General features: G+C 38.0%; 1 protein-coding gene across 2 annotated transcripts in view; it reads right to left on the bottom strand.

Moving 5' to 3' along the window:
- LOC127446831 (polypeptide N-acetylgalactosaminyltransferase 5-like) overlaps positions 1–8,115 on the bottom strand; it is a 69,524-nt gene extending 61,409 nt beyond the window's left edge. Inside the window, exons 1-3 of one of the 2 annotated variants that reach the window (XM_051708104.1) lie at positions 6,617–6,712; positions 6,145–6,423; positions 5,852–6,018 (exon numbers count right to left, since the gene is read on the bottom strand). In XM_051708104.1, the coding sequence (XP_051564064.1) occupies positions 5,852–6,018; positions 6,145–6,329 (352 nt within the window). In that variant the 5' untranslated portion in view covers positions 6,330–6,423; positions 6,617–6,712. Of the gene's footprint in view, positions 1–5,851; positions 6,019–6,144 lie in introns of both variants that reach the window. The other variant, XM_051708103.1, reaches the window with a different exon arrangement.
- Positions 8,116–22,052: the final 13,937 nt, after the last annotated feature.

Genomic DNA, 22,052 nt, shown 5'->3' with positions numbered 1-22,052 from the left:
ATAACACACTATATGAAAAGTAATATTTGAAAAACCATAATAGGTGCTCTTTAATATGCACATGGTTGCCAGATAATAGATGCAACACCCCAATCAGAGATTTATACTTCCACAAATTGGAAATATTTCACCATATGTCATACTTTAATTTCTCACTCCTCTTCGAAAAAAAAACCCTGTAGAGCTCAATAGTGATATTCTGCTCAAATAAAAGTGTGATGCAGCCACTCCGTGTCAATTCATGAGGCTGTGTGTGCTGTTTAGTGCCAAGTCTGCAAGCAAACCTTTTCAGTGATGAACTTCAGTAAAATCCCAATAGATCTTTGCATAATTCGCACACGGAGGTGACACACGAGCAAAACCAAGTGAGAGAGGAATATGTTTGTTCTTTGTGTTATTTGTGAAATGCTGAAGTCACTCACACCTGTATGCAAATGTTACTCTGGCAGTAATCATTAATCTGTATCATGCAGCCTGTTTTATTCAGTTGTGTGCTGAATGGGATGCCAAACAAACCATTGATGAGACCCATATCATAATCCATGAGTGTGTAAACAGGTTGATAATGTTTTCAGAATAAAACAACTTTGTCCACTTTGTGGCAAACATTAAAATAAGCCTTTAGAATCTATAATTTCTGAATATTTTATTTTACTATTAAACCAGACTGATGTAGAGTGTTAAATTGAATACTAAATTACCACTGCATTGAAGTATGGTGAAATAAACAATTAATAGTTGTATTCAGCCTTTATTCAGTTATACTAACAACACATGATAGAAAAGTAGCAGCAAAATTTCAAGCAATCACAGAATGGTCCCATCAGTCAGTGTACACTTCAGAAGATTGTGCATCATTCACTGAGTACACTAGTACTTCTGGGCTTAAAAGATACTACTATGCAGAACTTTTTATCTTCTCTCTTTCATGTTATACTTAACGGCTGATGTGGCTCCTGTAACAAAATAATTGCACAACGCTGCTCAACTGAATACAGTGCATCCGGAAAGTATTCACAAGGCTTCACTTTTTCCACATTTTGTTATGTTACAGCCTTATTCCAAAATGGATTAAATTCATTATTTTCCTCAAATTTCTACAAACAATTCCCCAAAATGACAACGTGAAAGAAGTTTGTTTGAAATCTTTGCAAATTTATTAGAAATAAAAAATGGAGAAAAAAAAAAATCACATGTACATAAGTATTCACAGCCTTTGCCATGACACTCAAAATTGAGCTCAGGTGCATCCTGTTTCCATTGATCATCCTTGAGATGTTTCTACAACTTGATTGGAGTCCACCTGTAGTAAATTCAGTTGATTGGACATGATTTGGAAAGGCACACACCTGTCTATATAAGGTCCCAAAGTTAACAGTGCATGTCAGAGCACAAACCAAGCCATGAAGTCCAAGGAATTATCTGTAGACCTCCAAGACAGGATTGTATCGAGGCACAGATCTGGGGAAGGGTACGGAAAAATTTCTGCAGCATTGAAGGTCCCAATGAGCACAGTGGCCTCTATCATCCATAAATGGAAGAAGTTTGGAACCACCAGGACTCTTCCTAGAGCTGGCAGCCCGGCCAAACTGAGCGATCGGGGGAGAAGGGCCTTAGTCAGGGAGGTGACCAAGAACCCGATGGTCACTCTGACAGAGCTCCAGCATATCTCTGTGGAGAGAGGAGAACCTTCCAGAAGAACAACCATCTCTGCAGCACTCCACCTATCAGGCCTGTATGGTAGAGTGGCCAGACGGAAGCCACTCCTCAGTAAAAGGCACATGACAGCCCGCCTGGAGTTTGCCTGAAGGACTCTCAGACCATGAGAAACAAAGATTGAACTCTTTGGCCTGAATGGCAAGCGTCATGTCTGGAGGAAACCAGGCACTGCTCATTACCTGGCCAATACCATCCCTACAGTGAAGCATGGTGGTGGCAGCATCATGCTGTGGGGATGTTTTTCAGCGGCAGGAACTGGGAGACTAGTCAGGATCGAAGGAAAGATGAATGCAGCAATGTATAGACATATCTTTGATGAAAACCTGATCCAGAGCGCTCTGGACCTCAGAATGGGGCGAAGGTTCATCTTCCAATAGGACAACGACCCTAAGCACACAGCCAAGATAACAAAGGAGTGGCTACGGGACAACTTTGTGAATGTCCTTGAGTGGCCCAGCCAGAGCCCAGACTTGAACCCGATTGAACATCTCTGGAGAGATCTGAAAATGGCTGTGCACCGACGCTCCCCATCCAACCTGATGGAGCTTGAGAGGTCCTGCAAAGAAGAATGGGAGAAACTGCCCAAAAATAGGTGTGCCAAGCTTGTAGCATCATACTCAAAGACTTGAGGCTGTAATTGGTGCCAAAGGTGCTTCAACAAAGTATTGAGCAAAGGCTGTGAATACTTATGTACATGTGATTTTTTTTTTTTTTTGGTTTTTTATTTTTAATAAATTTGCAAAGATTTCAAACAAACTTCTTTCACGTTGTCATTATGGGGTATTGTTTGTAGAATTGAGGAAAATAATGAATTTAATCCATTTTGGAATAAGGCTGTAACATAACAAAATGTGGAAAAGTGAAGCACTGTGAATACTTTCCGGATGCACTGTATGTAAGACTAATACTGTAAATTGGCAAGCATATTTCCTTGAAACCCAGCAAACACACAAAAATCCCTGCATTCTGTGAACGCACAAAATGCTACATCAATGTATGTCCTAATCTGCAGGTGCAGCATTTTGCCGTCAGATCATGTGAAAAAAAACCCAGAAGCAATAAATGTTTTGTACATGAGAAAAAAACAAAAACTTTTCTTTACGTTGTTTTAGTAGCATTTAAACATGATTTAATCTATTAAAAAAAAATTTATTATGATATATCTCCACTTTATACAGAGCACTATTTTCAGAAGCACCCTCAGTGAGTTTGATCTGGAACCGGGCCTGCATGGAGGTGAATTAATACTGACAAAATGTTTGGGTTAAATGAATATTTCGGGTTAAAACAACTTAAGCTCAATCTACAGCATTTGTGGCGTAATGTTGATTTACCACAAAAATAATTCTGACTTTTTCCTCTTTTTCTTTAAAAAAAGGCCATTCTCTGTTGACTTCTCTCATCAACAAGGAGTTTCTACCTGCAGAACAGATGCTCACTGGATGGTTTTTGTTTTTGGCACCATTCTGAGTAAATTCTAGAGACTGTTGTGCGTGAAAATCCCAGGAGATCAGCAGTTACAGAAATACTCAAACCAGCCCATCTGGCACCAGCAATCATCCATGCGATTATCTATTCGGCCAATCATGTGGCAGCAGTGCAGTGCATAAAATCATTCAGATACGGGTCAGGAGCTTCAGTTAATATTCACATCAACCATCAGAACAATTTTATCTCAGTGATTTGGACTGTGGCATGACAGGGTTTTTCCTGGTGGTACCATCCTGATCATGTGAACACATACACTTGTACCATGCCTTCCACTGGCTGAAGCAATCACTTGGAGAGCTTGCAACTTGCAACATATTTGAGGTGTTCTAATAATTATATGATTGAAGAAAATGACAATTATCAACTTATAGCATATTTAATTAAAAAAGTTAACCTGTTCAACATTAAATTAATTAAATACAACATAACAGCTAATGTGTTAATTTATAGTTAACAACAGCAAACTTGATTAACCTCTTGAACTGATAAAAAGATAATCTCTGATCTCAGGTATATGGGTGGGTATGGTGGGAAGGGACGATGTGTAGAGACCAATAGGCCACTGTTTTACAGCTTGGATTGGACTGTTCGCTTAGATTGACAGGTCTTGATTTACCATGCGCACAACTGAAACAGTGCTGGATCTTATTACTTGTTACTTATTCTATGTAATTACGTTTCTGGTTTATTGTTGCATTTACAAATGTAAGTAGTTCTTAGGTTCAGTAAAACCCTCTGATCGCTTGTTTGGAATGTTTTTTTGGACTTTTGATAAAAAAGGCTACCTTGGTTCCAAATGCCATAACTTGTTTTGAGATAACAATACAAATTTTTGCCCAGATACAGTTGACATGATTGTAGTCATCATGTCAAGCATGAATAATTAACTAAATGAATAAATAAACTGCATCACATTCTCAGCAGTGTTGTAACATAAGAGCTTCCAAACATGAGAATAATTTAAAACAAATAATTTTTAAGTCACTGAAATAAGGCCATGAAACGCATAATAGATTTTGTAGACTCCAGTTTTCGCTCACAAAATGAACTTTTGTGGGATGCTTTTTGTGTTAGAAAGGCCGTATCGGATCACGCTCTTCTTCTGAGGTAAATTCACAGCGTGTCTTCTTCCAAAAACGCTAATGAGCTCAAATGGGAAAAACTGTACCTCTCATTGGTTTCATAAGGATTACACAATCAGAGAATATTTGTTTTCAATTTAAATTGGTTCATTTAAAAGTAGACAATTCAAGCTTTCTATAGATGTATTTCTCATGTCTGCGAGGCAAGTATATGTTGAGTTTCGGTTCATTTTCCTGACGCGCTCCAGACAGAAGTTCAAGGAGACCGACGCGGCAGAAAGCGCATCCTGTATGATTTCTTTATTTTACAAAAACCACAACGTCTTGCTGTTATTGTGAGTGTACACAAATAAAAGTAAACCCTTTATAGTTTCGAATGATGTCTTGCTCTTATCTGTATGACCAAAAATGATGGAGTATTTCTTTCTGCTGTTATCAGGGAAAAAGTCAGGTGATCGCGCCGGCACCTCCGGTGACCACAGAGGATTGACTATGTTATATTATCAATATAAAAAAAAACAACTCAAACAGGAGCAATTCAAATATTGAATTTTGGGGGCATTTCCGACCCTGCACGACGCTATTTTGAGCCAACGCCTGATTAGCTTGCTTGTTGTTAAGCTTAATGGAGGGCTGTTGCCTAAGTTCTGCTAGCTCTATGGAGATTTTTTTTATAGTGGTTTAATTTCCCAGCAGTGGCAAACAATGTCAAAGTTTAGTGCAAACATTATCCTTACCCTGACAGTCGGAGGCGGCACAAAATTTGACGGAGGTAGCCGCCTCATAATTCTCTATGCAGGAAAAACCCTGCATGATTGTTGGTGTCAGACAGGCTGGTTTGAGTATTTCTGTAACTACTGATCTCCTGGGATTTTCACGCACAACAGTCTCGAGAATTTACGCAGAATGGTGCCAAAAACACAAAATATCCAGTGAGCGGCAGTTCTGTGGACAGAAACACCTTGTTGATGAGAGAGGTCAACAGAGAATGGCCAGACTGGTTTAAACTGACAAAGTCTAACTAATATAACCGCTCTGTACAATTAGATGCAGATTGGTGCTGTTTTGGCAGCACGAGGGGGACCTACACAATACAGGTGGTTTGAATGTTTTAATGTTGTGGCTGATCGGTGTATATTAATTCTTCTGTTAAAACTTGTGTATTACTTGAGCTGTAAACTGTAAAGTAAATAAAATCATCACTTTTACTGTCATTTAGGGTCACCATGGCAATGCATTTGTAAAATTGGATATAACTTTACACAGAAAATGTTTGTAAGCAATTTTGTCACACCAAATTTGTTTATGTGGCAATACTTTTGAAACAGTGAGTATTTTAATGTTTACAGATTGACCCCATTCACTTCCATTGAAAGTGCCTCACTGTAACCCAGATTATTATTATTATAATTTTTATTTTTTATTTTTAGAAAAGAAGGGATGAATTTTTGTGTTAATCAACATTATGCCACAAATGCTGTTGATTCAACTTAACTTGTATTGAACCCGGAATATTCCTTAAGATGCTAGAAATTCATCACATAATTGTTCCCTCACACCTTTGGTGCTGCAGTCGTCCACCAGAATGATCTCCTTTAGGAGGTGTGGAGGAGATCTGTTGAGCACACTGTGAACTGAACGGAGCAGAGTCGACCAAACCTCATCCACAAAGCAGAAGATCACACTGGTAGAGGGCAGATCATCATGAACAAGGCTCTCCGAGCATCTACAACACAGGAGAGAGAGGAGTTATACATATATCAGTGCTACATGATATTGCCATAAAATAAAACTTGCCACGACTCCAGCAGTTGTGAGGCTATAAAACAGTTAGTCTATGGTTCACACTCACGTTTGGGGTCTGGTGTCTGGTATGGCTCTGTCTATTGGTATCTGCTCACTCAGGAACACATTAAAATGTCCTTCTTTCCAGCGTCTTTGGCTCTCCAGCTCTTTACCTCTGGGGACTCTTGCAGGCTGTCCAAACTGTCCCACAGCCTGTTGGTCTCTGGGCTTCTCAGTCACATCCAGGGCCATGACTTTATGAAGTCCACCTGACCTCCTGACCCTCACAACTGTGGAGTTCAGTACCTTTGATGCCTCATCTACTTGGCCTTGCAGCTTCAGTTCACTTGGTTTTTGAGTAAAATGTGTTTTAGATTTGATGAAAGTGCTGACATGTTTCTCAGTAATGCTTTTTGCTTTATCCCTCTCTGCAAGTTTCAGCAAATCATTACTCAAGTTCTTGTGTAAACCAGCATCTACATGTACTTCCCCATGTAGTGTTACTTGTGTTGCATTAGTATGGTGTACTGTCCTTATACCTTTTTCTTTGAGCGGTGAAAGACGTTTTTCCTCCTGGACTGCAGGCGGCACTTTAGAAACCACATGTTCTTTAACATCTAGATGTTTTTCTGTCTTTATTTTGGTAATCTTTGAAGTTATATAGTTCACTTTGACATTCATTACAGTTTTTGTTTCATTACTCTTTTCGTGAATGTTGAGAATTGTTACTTTCACAGATGATTTCACGGTTAGATACACTTTGCTTTGATTAACTGCCTCTTTTTGCACCACAAAAAATTTACCAGCCTTTAACTTTGGATTCACATTGTTGTCTTGTTTTAGCGGAGCTTTGGTTTCTGACTTTCTGTAAACCTCATCAACTTTCCTTTCAAACCTATTGGGTTTTTTAAAAATCCCCATCTTGTCCACGTTTACTTTTTGCAATGGATGTTTGAACACCTCATCCTCAACATTGTCTTTCCTTCTTCCCTGTTTTCGTACAACCTCTCTCTCTTTGAGATCCTGATTCACATCAATAATGGATATCCGCAGTGCTGCGATATCAAAGATGAGCCAGATTACAGAAGCAATAAACACAAATGCCAGGACCCTTCCACTGCCCCTAAAATACTTCCTAAACTTCATTTTTAAGATTATAAACTGAATTTACATTCACACAGCAGCAGGATATGCTTCTCAAACTTGTTTGGAGTGTTCAGTTTACAGTTGGTTGGCTTCTGAAAGAGAGTGACTCCGCTTTCGAGAACTTAAGTGACTACCTGAACTATTCAGGAGTCGCAACTGAATTAGAACAAGACATCAATTCATTATTTAGGCGAGTGAGGGAACACACACACACACAAAACTGAATGGGTTTAATATAACCGGTGAGGTTTTGGTAACTGAGAAAATATAGACATTTGAGCGAATTGCCCAACAGCGTCCAATGAAAATGAATTCGATCTTTGTCGCTATGGTTACAGGCGCGACTCAAAAATATCGCGAGAATAGAAACGAGCTTTAACTGCGGTTTACCTGTTTCATACAGACTGTGAGAACATACACAATTTTAGAGTATAAACACTCGTTAGTAAACACGTTTGTCCATTCCAAACACGGAGTGTGTGAATGTAGCCATAGCAGGGCAGTCCTTCAGTCAGTAAACTCCCTGAACTCAAACACGACTGCGTGGCAACATTTTTGCGGTCTGATCGAAACCATCAAACTCTGTTCCAATAACACAATGTTTTGAACCCAAGCGCATATTGTATAAGTACTAGATGCAGAATAGATCCACACAAGATCCGAAGTAAATCTGCAGTTTACGCGGTGCACGCTGCGTGAAACTTCCGCGTGAGATCCGCATCGCAAAGTTTGTCATCATACGCGTGGTGATCCAGTCTTTTGTTCGTGCAGACTTCTGTATTCGTGTCTAATCCGATCGTTTCACATGGATTACGGGAGGAGTGTGTCCTCCAGTTTTTAAGACAGCCTCCTATGAACCTCTTTAGTTCCTGCTGGAGTCCTGTGTGCGGATCAGACCTGCCCTGTTTTACACGTACACAAATTTATGTGACAACGTGTTAATAGTTACAGCAATAATAATCATGGTGTGGTTAGACATAGGCCTTTTAATATTGTATGCTAGACAAGACATTGCTTTAAAATGCACGTCATGTATTTTAAGTTAATACTGAGGATGCCCAAAACAAAAATACCATTTACAGGGTGCTACAATGTTTTTTGGGCATATACCATGGTAATACCATGGGATATTTATTAGGGCATACATTGGAGTACCATTTACATTAGCTCCCAGTCAAAAGGGCTGAACTTCTTATTCTTCATTATTACTATTTTCCAAATTTTGAGTAGTAAAGTCAGAGAAACTTTGAAATAACACAAATTGATTTATGGGAATTATATAGTGGCCACACAGATAAATAAATTAATGATGTTAAAAGTTAAAACAAATCAAATATTATCAAATCCAAAATCGTATATATGAGCTTCTTCCAAGAAGCCATCCTTTGTGATCATGTTGACTGTGCACACTCAACCACAACAGTGCATTCAACTAGCTCTTTCAAGGCACTTGTTGTCTGCTTTTCCTACATTATTAAAATAATAATAATGGTGTAGTTTGATTAGTTTGCTTGTTTACTCAACAGCTATAGCAGAAATATAATGATAGTAAACATTTACTTTGGAGGATGGAATTCACAAATGTTTGTTTAATTTTTAGATGGTTTTGAAATAGCTGTCTGAAATCTACATACAAGAGAAAACACACATTTTTCTTATTGTTACTGAGAGACTATGGGATGAATTTAGTATGAAAATTATTCACAAATGCCTAAACACATCCATCATTTTGATAAATGTCATACATGCATCTTACTATACACACACAAATGCCTTTCAACTTGTGTCTGTGAAATTCTGAATTAAATGAATGTGCAGCGATTTGTACAAATAGAGACATATTTGTGAATACATATGTTGCATTTTGTATACATTTAACACAATTTGCATGTCTAACCAAAGGAAGATGTTCCAAATTAAACACAAAATGGCCTTGTGAAGTATTGAAAGTGTATTTCTGGATCAAGTGACGCATGCATTCATTGACATGTTTTTGTGTCTATTCTGTTTTATTTATTTTAATTTTGAGATTTTATTTAGCTGTTTTTACCATGGCCAACCCACAAACAAACAACTACCAATGAATAAGTCCTAAATTCATCCATAAGTGTGGGCATATCTACTCACCAATTTGGGAAAACGTCACAAATGCGTGTTATTAGCCTTATAAACAAATGTCTTTTACTTGTGCCTGTGTAATTTATTATTAAATGAATGTGCACCTATTTGTACAAATAGAGACATATTTGTGAATATAAATGTTCCCTTTTGTACAAATAAATCACAGTTTGTGTATGCAACCAAATGAAGATGTTCCAAATGAAACACAAAATGGTCTTGTGAAGAATCAAATGTGCATTTGTGGATCAAGTGACACGCGTGCATTCATTGATGTCTTTTTGTGTGTTTCCTGTTTCATTCATTTGAATTTTGAGACTTCCTTTCCGCTGGTTTTGCCTTGCATGATCCACACGTAACTTTGTGTAATACAAGCAGCTACTACTAGTTGGAGGTCTCATTTTGCAGATGTACCATCAGGCGGGGCGTGGTTTATCCACAAGATCACTGGCATGCACAGTTTACAAGCGCCACTTCAAACAAACAGTGTCTGAGATCAGCAGAAAGAATCAAAGGTTTGTCTCATATACGTGTAACCAAGAATAATGTCCTGTCACATTGTAAAAGACAAAAAAAAGCCAATTTTAGAGTGTAAGTCCTTGTGACAATATGTTTGTATTACATGCCAGAAGCTTCCTAGTTAATAGGATTCCAACACCTGGCCAACCGGGTCTTTGTTCCAGGTCAGCGTTAAAGTCTACTACTTCAATCTTAACTAAGTTTCTAGACTGAAATTCCTGTCTACACAATGGGAAATATCTGTTTGTGTAGTCAAAGCATGAGTACAATTCTTAATGTTGTAGTATCCAATAGGGCTGGTTGGAGTGGCGATATACAGTATATTGTGGCGATGGAATAAAGTGTCAATCGGCAGAAATGTTTCTATATTGTATATTGTGGTATGTAAATATCTGTGCATGCAATGCTCCACTTGGCTGAAGGTGAGACTGATAGTGAGGGAGACGAACAAACAAACATGGAGATAGATGAACAAACAGAATGCAGGACGACTAAGAAACAAGTAAAATGCATGAGGAGGAATATATTTTTGCATTAAAAGGTGCAGTCTCACGTTATTGGATGAGAGCCCTGTTTATCAGCTGCAGTTATTTAATTGCCATTGACACCTTCAAGCTTTCCTATCGACTGTTCTCCCGCAAGCACGGAGAGAGAAGCAATCACAATTACATCAGGAATTAATAAATAACACCTTTGTCAACAGTGCATTTATATCAAGTAGACTATAGTCACCAAAACGGTTTCCAGTATTTAGTGGAAGACAAAATCCAAAACAAAACAGTGATTGAGGGCTTTTCTTCAGAATCAAAGCAAATGCTTATATTCAAATAGAAAAGCCTATTTGTGCTTGTATTGAAAAGCGATGCAGAGTAGATAAAACAGATCAAATATTATTTTTAATAGTCATTGATAAAGTTTTTCACTGTAATGGACATGACAGGTCTTCCATTAGGTTACATTGGGCATCATTTTCAATAAAAAAGATAAAATTTTTCACAAGTTTTTGAATCACTTCCATCAAAATATGGAGGCTATATTCCATATCATACATATCATTATTGACCAAAAATGTAAATAATATTACCATTTACTTTGTTGCTTATATCGCCCACCCCATCACATGGTTATTTAGCCTTTTTTTTTTTTTTTTTTCTAGGAAAAAAATATTATATTGTGATATATATCATTGCCTTGATATATAATTTTGGTTATATCTCCCACCCCTAACCCAAATACCTGGCATTGTTGCATCCTGTCTCACAGTCAGAAGCTGTTACTTCTTGGGCTCATATAACACAGAAAGATTTTCCAAATCTTACTGCATTGTTTAGAATTTTTTTAATGAGAGAAATAAAAAGCATTAATGCAGAAGAACAGCAGCACATCTAGAAGTGCCTTTACAATAAATACCTTTATATTAAGGTTTGTAAAAGATCTGCTGTTGTAAGAATTGGTTTCCACGATATGTAAATGTACATAAAAAAATATATGCCTGCACAATGCTAACCTTTCAGTTTAAAGACAATGTTTTGACCCTGAATTAGTCTTTGTCAGGTCAAACAAAATGAAATGTTTCATTTTTTCCTGTTTGGGTTGAAACAATGTCCTTAATCTACATCACACTTGGCACTTTACTTGAGGTTACCCTTCCTCATTGCTACTGCGTGGTGTAGTGTCAGTTGTCTGGGACTGGTACCTGTAGTCAGGGCAAGAGCAATCTGGACAGATTAAAATAATAACTACATAAAAAATAGATAATTCCTGTTTAAAATATCAGAAAGAAATAAGATTGTTGCCATGAAGCCGTATGTCTTACCAGTTGCACAAAAGCCCTGCAGCTGTGCCCAACTTTTTGTGATGCAGAGACCACAATTTCTCCAATCTTTGTTCCTCCTGTAACTCACAGCCAAATACCTCCTGAGTGAATAAATATAATACACATTGTTTACAAGGTTAATATAACATTTCTATTTCTAATGAATAACACTGAACTGGTCTGCCATAACAACACTGAAATTCATTTTTATAGCTTTATTGGAATTTTTTTTTCATTAAATACATTTACGTAACATGCAAAAAAATAAATAAAAAAATAAAAAAATAAAAATTAAATATTCTTACAACAGCAGATCTTGTGCAAACCTTAATATAAAGGTATTTATGATTCATGATTCATGTTTTGTAAAGGCACTTCTAGCTGTGTTGCTGTTCTTTTGCATTAATGCTTTTTATTTCTCTCAATAAAAAGTTCAAAACAATGCAGTAAGTTTTGAATAATCTTATTGTGTTATATGAGATCAAGAAGTAACAGCTTCTGACTATGAGACAGGTGCCAGGTGTTTGGGTAGGGGTGGGAGATATGACCAAAATTCTATATCAAGGTAATGATATATATCACAATATAATATTTTAGGTAAAATAACCATGTATTAGGGGTGGGCAATATAAGCAACAAAGTATAAGGTAATATTATTTACATTTTTGGTCAATAATTATATGTATGATATGGAATATAGCCTACAAAATTTGCTGGAAGTGATTCAAAACTTATGAAAAAATAGTAAGTTCCTTTTTTAGTTAAAATGATGCCCAATGTAACCAAATGGAAGACCTGTTATATCCATTACAATGAAAATGTAAATGACTTTATCAATAAATAAATATTAAAAATAATTTGATCTGTTTGAATTACTCGGCACTGCTTTTCAATACAAGCACATATAGGCTTTCTATTTGAATATAAGCATTTGCTTTGATTCTGAAGCAAATCCCTCAATCACTGTTTTGTTTTGGATTTGTCTTCCATTAAATACTGGAAACCATTTTGGTAACTATATAGTCTATTTGATATAAATGCACTGTTGACAAAGGTATTATTTATTAATTCCTGATGTAATTGTGATTGCTTCTCTCTCCGTGCTTGCGGGAGAACAGTCGGTAGAAAAGCTTGAAGGTGTCAATGGTAATTAATTAACTGCAGCTGATAAACAGGGCTCTCATCCATTGACATGAGATCGCACCTTTTAATGCAAAAATATATTCCTCCTCCTGCATTTGACTTGTTTCTGAGTCGCCCTGCATTCTGTTTGTTCATCTATCTCCATGTTTATTTGTTCGTCTCCCTCACTATCAATCTCACCTTTAGCCAAGTGGAGCATTGCATGCACAGATATTTACATACCACAATATAGACAATATAGAAACATTTCTGCTGATTGACATTTTAGTCCATCGCCACATTATATATCGCCACTCCGCCCAGCCGTATTGGACACTACAACATTAAGAATTGTTCTAATGCTTTGACTACACAAACAGATATTTCCCATTGTGTAGACAGGAATTTCAGTCTAGAAACTTAGTTAAGATTGAAGTAGCAGATTTTAACGCTGACCTGGACCAAAGACCCGGTTGGCCAGGTGTTGGAATCCTATTACCTAGGAAGCTTCTGACATGTAATACAAACATATTGTCACCAGGACTTACACTCTAAAATTGGCTTTTTTCGCCTTTTACAATTCTTGGTTGTATATGAGACAAACCTTTGATTCTTTCTGCTGATCTCAGACGCTGTTTGTTTGAAGTGGCACTTGTAAACTGTGCATGCCAGTGTAAACTGTGCATGCCAGTGACCTTGTGAATAAACCATGCCCCGCCTGATGGTACATCTGCAAAATGAGACCTCCATCTAGTAGTAGCTGCTTGTATTACACAAAGTTATGTGTTGATCATGCAAGGCAAAACCAGCAGAAAGGAATTCTCAAAATTCAAACGAATGAAACAGAAAACACACAAAAAGACATCAATGAATGCATGCGTGCAACTTGATCCACAAATGCACATTTGATACTTCACAAGACCATTTTGTGTTTCATTTGGAACATCTTCATTTGGTTGCATACACAAACTGTGATTTATTTGTACAAAAGGGAACATTTATATTCACAAATATGTCTCTATTTGTACAAATAGGTGCACATTCATTTAATAATAAATTACACAGACACAAGTAAAAGACATTTATTTAAGGCTAATAACACGCATTTGTGAAGTTTTCCCAAATTGGTGAGTAGATGTGCCCATACTTATGGATGAATTTAGGACTTATTCATTGGTAGTTGTTTGTTTGTGGGTTGGCCATGGTAAAAACAGCTAAATAAAATCTCAAAATTAAAATAAATAAAACAGAATAGACACAAAAACATGTCAGTGAATTCATGTGTCACTTGATCCACAAATACACGTTCACTGCTTCACAAGGCCATTTTGTGTTTAATTTGGAACATCTTCCTTTGGTTAGACATGCAAATTGTGTTACATTTATACAAAAGGGAACATTTGTATTCACAAATGTGTCTCTATTTGTACAAATCGCTGCACATTCATTTAATTCGGAATTTCACAGACACAAGTTGAAAGGCATTTGTGTGTGGATAGTAAGATGCATGTATGACATTTATCGAATTGATGGATAAGTGTTTAGGCATCTGTGAATTATTTTGATACTATATTCATCCCATATAATACAGCCCTTGTGACAACTCCAGTTTCCCCTGTATATCAAATGACCATGGTATTATCATCACTGATACAGTTATGTTCTGCCACAGTACTGTTTTGTAGGGGTCTATGATGGAGAATTATGCTATAAAAGTTGTTATATCCATGTATGCTCACAGTTTGTGGCTGGTATTCAGATCAAGTGTATCTTGTCAAACTTGTTCTGTTAAAGTATGCAGTACCTGACAGCCTATTCTGTTTGTTTTTACTAAAATAGTCTGAAGGCTTTGAAACATATTGCACACACCTATATTGGGAAGGGGAAATATGAAGACAAAACAGTTTAGGTGTTACTGCATTTTGAAATATGTGTGTCACAGTGGTGGGGTGTGGTAAACTAAAATTATTACATGAGTCTCTGGAATATTTGGTTGGGAGGGTCACTTTTGAAATGTATTCCACTACAGATTACAGAATTAATGCTGTGAAATGTAATTTGTAATGTATTCCGTTATATTACTCAAGGTCAGTAACGTATTCTAAATACTTTGGATTACTTCTTCAGCACTGGTAGATTTTTTCACTTGTTTTGACTATAAAAACTCTGCCAGTACAGAAAGACAAAATACACATGTTAAAAATACATTCTCTGAAAAACCTAAATATCTTATGCAGTGTTGTTTCTAAAACAAGATCAATCTAATTGATCTTGTTTTAAGGAATTTTAGATATTTTTACAGGAAAATAATAAAAAAATTATTATCAAGAATAAGATTTTGCCCTAATATAAAAGGTCTTACTAGAAAAAAAGAAATTATGATCCAAGGTGAATTTTCTTGATAAAAAATATGATCGTGTCTGGTAACATGCATGTAAAATGGCTAGAAATAGCATTTCAGCTTAGTGTAAAGCTGACAATTTACACAAGGTTTATTTCTATTTCTTCTGCTCCAAACTTACTTCAAACTTACTTCTCTGTCTGCTCGTATGAATGTAACACATCATAAGAAAGTGTTTCACCGCTGTTCAAATGCACTTTGGATCACATCATTTATATGTATAAATGTTTCCATCTGAAAGGATTAAATATTAAATGAAACAAATGACAATAAAATGCAAAGTAATCTCTTCAGTAATAAAAAAATACTTTTTGAATGTAACTGTATTCTAATTACAATTATTTAAATTGTAACTGTAGTGGAATACAGAAAATTATATTTTGTATTTTAAATACGTATTCCCGTTACATGTATTCCATTACTCCCCAACCCTGTCCGGGGATTAAAGGTGTACTTGGTAACTTTTGTCTTTGTATCATCTTGGACTTACAATGACACCTAGCGGCTTGGATGCAGCATCATTTAAATTTAATATTTTTAAATTTCAGATGCCATTGTAGAAATGTAGTATTCACAGTCAGCCATGATTACTTTAATCAATGAGTGAAAGTGTCATATAACAGGACAGTTACTGAGATTAAGCGAGTAGTATTCAGCTGGTCATGTGATTCTAATGTGGCAGCCCCCTTCAAGGTGATATAAGACACTTCCGCTTCCCATCGGGGTCCTTATCACCCTCTCGGGGTTTATTTTGCGATTATCTTGCTGTATTGGATGCAGGCATTTGCTGTCAGATGGAACAGAAGTTCCCTGGGTGTATGGCCTTATAGTCCTGCAGTAAGCTCTTTTATTACAGTGTTTTAGAATTTTTTTGCCTCAGGACAGCCCTGCAGCACCACACCAATACCCACAGTGCATTTTACCACACTATTGTCTGTCATTAGCCAATTACATATCATTAAACTCACCATGACTCACACTGTGAACTATTTTGGTGATGGACTATTGCATTTATGATCTTAAATTTGTTTCAAAGCCATGCTTGGAGTGTTGAAGAGTGATAAATTAGTTAGAATTTGAATTGTTACCTGTTTATTGCAAATGAGTATAATTGTGGTGGATATAATTACTGTGTTAAACATCTTATCTTGAAATAGGACAGCCATCCCCTTAATTGAGATATTTTCAGCCCCTGCAAAAGTGACTCTGGCATGCCCTGAGTTGAGTGGAACAATCCCGCGTCGTGTCTTTATAACATGCTAATTAGGCTTTGGAATTAAAATTACAACAGTTGGTCTTTCATTAGCATAGAGGTCATGTTTAGCTAATGTGTCTCTTGTTGAAAGTGACAGCCAGCATGACTATGGTTAATTCTGACCCGATGACATTTCCCGCTTCAAATTATGCAAAATGGGTGAAATAAATTAATTAGAGAATTCATTAAGAAATATGGCTCACGGAAACGACGGTAATATTTAGTTATGTGAGGTCATTTTCTTTCATTGTTGGAGCTAATTTGTTTCATAACATTTTCTGCGGTACTATCTGCTCATGTTAACTATGATGTATGCAATTTGTTAGGCCTTTAATTAATTATGATTACAATTTTACTAAATGTACAGCTTCTTTGGACAGATGGCAGCCATCAGGAAGACCTTTCAAACAATTAATTTGAAATCAATTACTTCCTGTTTCACTCCCTGTAACCAGTAAGGCAGTGTGTGAGAAATCTGTGCGCTATTTTCTGCAGTTGTGATTGACTATAAATAGCCATAATGAGCGATCGTGCCCCCCGCCCCCCCCCCCCCACTGCAGCAGTCAAATTAATGAATTGGACTGTTTTAATGGTTGTTGTTAGTCTCTACCCACCCCCACGCCCCTCTGTCCTCCTTAATTAGTTGTGGATTGCAGTGTTTGGGGCTGAGATGGTGCATTTATTATGTTCATCGCTATAGCTTTTAAACAGGACCTCGCCTCAATTATGTAAATAACTCTTTTATGGACAAACCCTGCCCATCTGAGTCTCTGCCAGTTAGTGAGAGTGACAAAGATAGATAGAAAGAGAGAGAGAGAGAGAGAGAGAGAGAGAGAGTGCATTGTCTGCTTGAAACTGATGAATTAATCTACAAAACTCATACACATGTATATATATATACACAAACTTATCCATGAAATCATTTAAAATCAGTTGTTGGAATATACAGGGTCTGCACTCTTCTACTTTTGGTAACAAGACATCGTGTAGACCACGATATACTAAGTAGTTTAACAGACATTGACATCTCTATATTTCATGAGACATGGTGTCACAGTAATGACACTTTACATTGTCCAAAAGGATACAGAGAAATTATTGTTCCCTCATTAAATATTTGAACATAAAATGTGGCCGTGATTCAGGTGTAATACTTATATGGCATAAAGACAAACTAAACCACTTGATTAAAATAGTCAAAACTGAATATTCATTTATTTGGCTTAAAATAAAATCAGTCCTACAACAGAGTAAACGTTACCTCTGTGCTGTTTATATTCCACCTCATGACTCTCCCTATTACTAAAGTTACTGACTGATATCTTACACTTCCAGTGTAGAGGAAATATCCTCATATGTGGAGATTTGAATGCAAGGACTGGGAGAGAAACTGATTATGTAAATATTGTCAATAACAGTCAAGTACTCGGTGACACCATGTTTCAATCCCCATCAATAACCACACCAAGAAACAGTTCTGATAGTTTAGTGAACACAAATGGAAATGTTAAAGCTCTGTAAAGGTTTGGGGCTATACATCATTAATGGCAGCATCAGGGGAGATTCTCTTGGTAGATTCACGTATTGGATCAATAACAGATATTGATCCAAACTTTATTAGTGCTTTTACAGTCAGACCTCAACTCCCCATTTCTGATCACTGTCAAACAGTGCTTTACTTGAAACAACCATGTGAAAAGACCAACAATCCTCCCCTTGAATCCGAAAAACTGTTTCCTTAGAAACCCAAACTCAAATGGAACCAATCCAACCTTGAACAATTCTATTATATTAAAACTGCTGGATGAATTTATGTCCACTGATTTCACCCCAGATATTCATGGAATTAATTTAGCAACAAACAACCTTAATCACATCTTTGAAACATTGACTTTATCTAACATTAAAAAACAAAAATATAAAGCAAATAAACAAAAAATAAATAAAATAGATGTGTGGTTTGATAATGAATGTAAATGTTTCAGAAAAGAACTAAGAAGGCTTTCTAACAAAAAACACAATGAACCAGACAATAAGACAAGAAGACAAGAAGGGTTTCTTACTCAAACGGTCTGAAGAATAACAAAAGGCTTATATGCAACAAAAGACAAACATATTTGAAATCCAAAATTGATGAAATGAATGAATCAATAAACCAAAACACTTTTAGGAATCTCTATAAGAAATGTGAAACCTGGAAATCTTACTTCAAAAATCTTTATCAAAAAATTGAACCCACAGACCTCAACCAGCCTAAATAGAAATAAAGCAAAAACTAGAAGATTTAAAGAAAACAATTAAAAATGATCAAAATCCATTGGATACCTTTATAACATTGTCAGAAATAATAGAGCATATAAAAGATCTTAAATTAAAGAAAGCATGTGGACAAGACAACATTAGCAATGAAATGCTGAAACTCAGCAGCCCCAACATAATCAAAGCTTTAGTCAAAATATTCAGTCTGGTTTTTTGGTCTAGTATCTTCCATGAGATCTGGACTGAAGGACTGATCACCCCTATATTTAAAAAAGGAGATAAATTTGACCCCAATAATGACCGTGGCATTTGTGTGGGCAGTGCCCTAGGGAAGTTATTCTGTAGTATAATAAATACTTGTACAGTCACATTCATTTCAAAACACAACATCCTAAATAAATCACAAATTGGCTTTATACCAAAACAGCACACATCTGACCACATTTATTCTCTTCATACTCTAATTAACAAAAACATCAATGACAAACAAAGAAAAATATTTGCATGTTTTATAGATTTAAAAAAAAGCATTCGACTCAATTTGGCACGATGGCTTATTTTAAAAACTTCCTCAAATTGGCATTGGTGGAAAAACATTTTATATTATACAATCCCTGTACACAAACAGTAAATGTGCACACAAAATGAGAAATCACAGAACAGTATTCTTCCAGTGGGGACGTGGAGTGAGACAGGGATGCAGTCTGAGTCTAACTCTATTTAACTTCTATATAAATGATTTTGCAGCAGTATCCCTAGCCTCACTCTACATGACACTGAGGTCAAATGTCTGGTGTATGCAGAAGATTTATTCCTGCTGTCTCCCACAGCAGAGAAGTACTGTCAGGAGTGGGCCCTTACAGTCAACCTGGACAAAACCAGAGTCATGGTATCCCAGAAGAAGACCAGATCTCAGGGAAACAAATCCCAGTTCAGCTACAGAGGAGAGGTCCTACAGCACCAGCTACAGTTATCTGGGCATTGAGATGGGTGCATCTGGGAGTTTCAGTCTGGCTGTAAAAGCACTGAGTGAAAAGGCTTGGAGGGCATTTTACGCAATTAAATCACTATTCGGCCGTATGAAATTACCAATTAAAACATGGATTAAATTATACAATTCAATCAGTAAAGCAATTCTATTATATGGATGTGAAATTTGGGGACTGGTCTTAAATTTTAAAAGTTGGGATAAACTGCAGTAGAAAAAATTCTGTTGGAATTTGCAAAGAATATTTTTGGGGTACATAGAGGCACTTCCAATACCGGCTGCAGGACTGAATTAGGCTTATATCCCCTATACGTTGAAATACAGAAGAGATCTGTTCAATTCTGGCATCACCTCCATCAGTCTGATCCCGAGTCTATAAAATATAATGAGATCCCACCAGTGACTCATCCTCTAAATACACTGGCTCTTAAACTAGTTAATGAAACTCAACCTGTGATTGACTCCAGGTACAACTCTAAAATCATTATTAAAGACATTGAGAAAAATCGTCCTGGTTACTTTCGTAGCCGCCATTCCCTGATGGAGGGAACGAGACGTTGTGTCGATGTAGTGACACTAGGGGTCACTCTTGGGAGCCCCAAACACCTCTGCTTTTTAAAAAAAAAGCCAATGAGAATTGGCAAGTGGAATTTGCATGCCACTCCTCCGGACATACGGGTATAAAAGGTGCTGGTATGCAAACACTCATTCAGGTTTTGTGCTGAGGAGCCGAGACCAGATCCCGGCCATTTCAGCGGGTAGTTCAGCATTGTGGCAAGAGGGACACAATGTCTCCTTCCCTCCATCAGGGAACGGAGATTACGAAAGTAACCAGGACATTCCCTATCTGTCACTCACTTGACGTTGTGTCGATGTAGTGACACTAGGGGTCCCTATACAAAATGCCATAACTGTCTGAACTGTATTATGTGAACTGGTGGTGTGTGACGGGCAGACCGCTGTGTGCCTCATAGCCAGCACCCCAGGCCGTCACGTAACCTCCCCCAACGCTCTTATGAGCGTCGAACGGTCCATCAGGAACAAGTCGACTGCCCAACTATAGGGACAGGCTATTGACTATAAATAGAGTGACGAGGCCTCTTTCCCTCTCTTTTCTCCCCAAAAAGAGTGGAATTTGTTAACTGACTGGGAGCCATAAGTGTCTGCGTCGGGGGTGTCTCTCCCAAGGGGAAGACACCGCGGAGACCACACCCTGCCCAAAAAGGGGGGTATTTTGAGTGGAATACGTCACATGGTCTTACCGAGTCTTGTTGGAAGTATGTCATGTGGAGAGGTCCCTTGGTAGGTCCTACCTAAAGGGGGAGGAGTTTATACAGAGCATGGCGAACGGGGGCAGAGGGGCCTCTGCCCAAGGACGACGCAGTTTGCCGACAGGGAAATTATTTTGTGGAAGATATCACATGGGGTCACCTTCGGGGAACCAGCACATGTGGAGCACCTACCTCAGTACAGGGGCTCATTAGCACACGTACCTGGCCAGTCAGTGAGTTTCTCCGCAAACTCAACTGCCAGAGGGCTAAGGAGGAAAGTCATCCAGGGATCACAGTCTGTGAACATGACTAGGAGTCAAGAATGCCTTCAATGTCTTCACCTCAAGGGAGGGGAAAGGCGCTATGCACAGGTGGTACACCTGGCCAGCTGTCCCGGAACTTACCTGCTCGTGCCTGCCAATACACGGGACGAGACCGGCTCAACCCGGAGATTGTAGAACCTCGCAAAGGTGTTGGGTGTTGCCCAGCCCGCTGCTCTGCAGATGTCTGCCAAAGAGGCACCACTGGCCAGGGCTCAGGAGGCTGCCAGACTCCTGGTAGAGTGTGCTCGTAACCTCACAGGGGGTGGCATGTCCTGAGCCTGATATGCCTTCGCGATGGCGTCAATGACCCAGTGGGTGATCCTGTGTTTGGAGACAGTGCTTCCTTTCTGCTGTCCACTAAAGCAGACAAAGAGCTGCTCAGAGCTCCTAAGGCTCTGTGTGCGATCCAAATAGATGCGTAAAGCTCGCACTGGACACAGCAACGCCAAGGCTGGGTCTGCCTCCTCCTGGGGCAGCACTTGCAGGTTCACCACCTGATCCCTAAAAGGGGTCGTGGGAACCTTGGGCACATAGCCCGGTCAGGGTTTCAGGATCACGTGTGAGTAACCCAGACCAAATTCTAGGCACTATTCGATTGACAGAGAACAGGGAGCTCCCTGTAGACCCCGAAGGACTACAGAGAGGTCCCACGAGGGGACGAGGTGCGGTCTGGAGGGATTCAACCTCCTAGCGCCTCTCAGGAACCTGATTATCAAGTCGTGCTTCCCCAAGTACTTACCATCTACTGCATCATGAT

Source organism: Myxocyprinus asiaticus, chromosome 10, assembly GCF_019703515.2.
Source record: "Myxocyprinus asiaticus isolate MX2 ecotype Aquarium Trade chromosome 10, UBuf_Myxa_2, whole genome shotgun sequence".
Lineage (NCBI taxonomy): Eukaryota > Metazoa > Chordata > Actinopteri > Cypriniformes > Catostomidae > Myxocyprinus > Myxocyprinus asiaticus.
The sequence above is the reverse complement of the archived record's forward strand: the minus strand, read 5'-3'. Positions and strand labels throughout refer to the sequence as shown.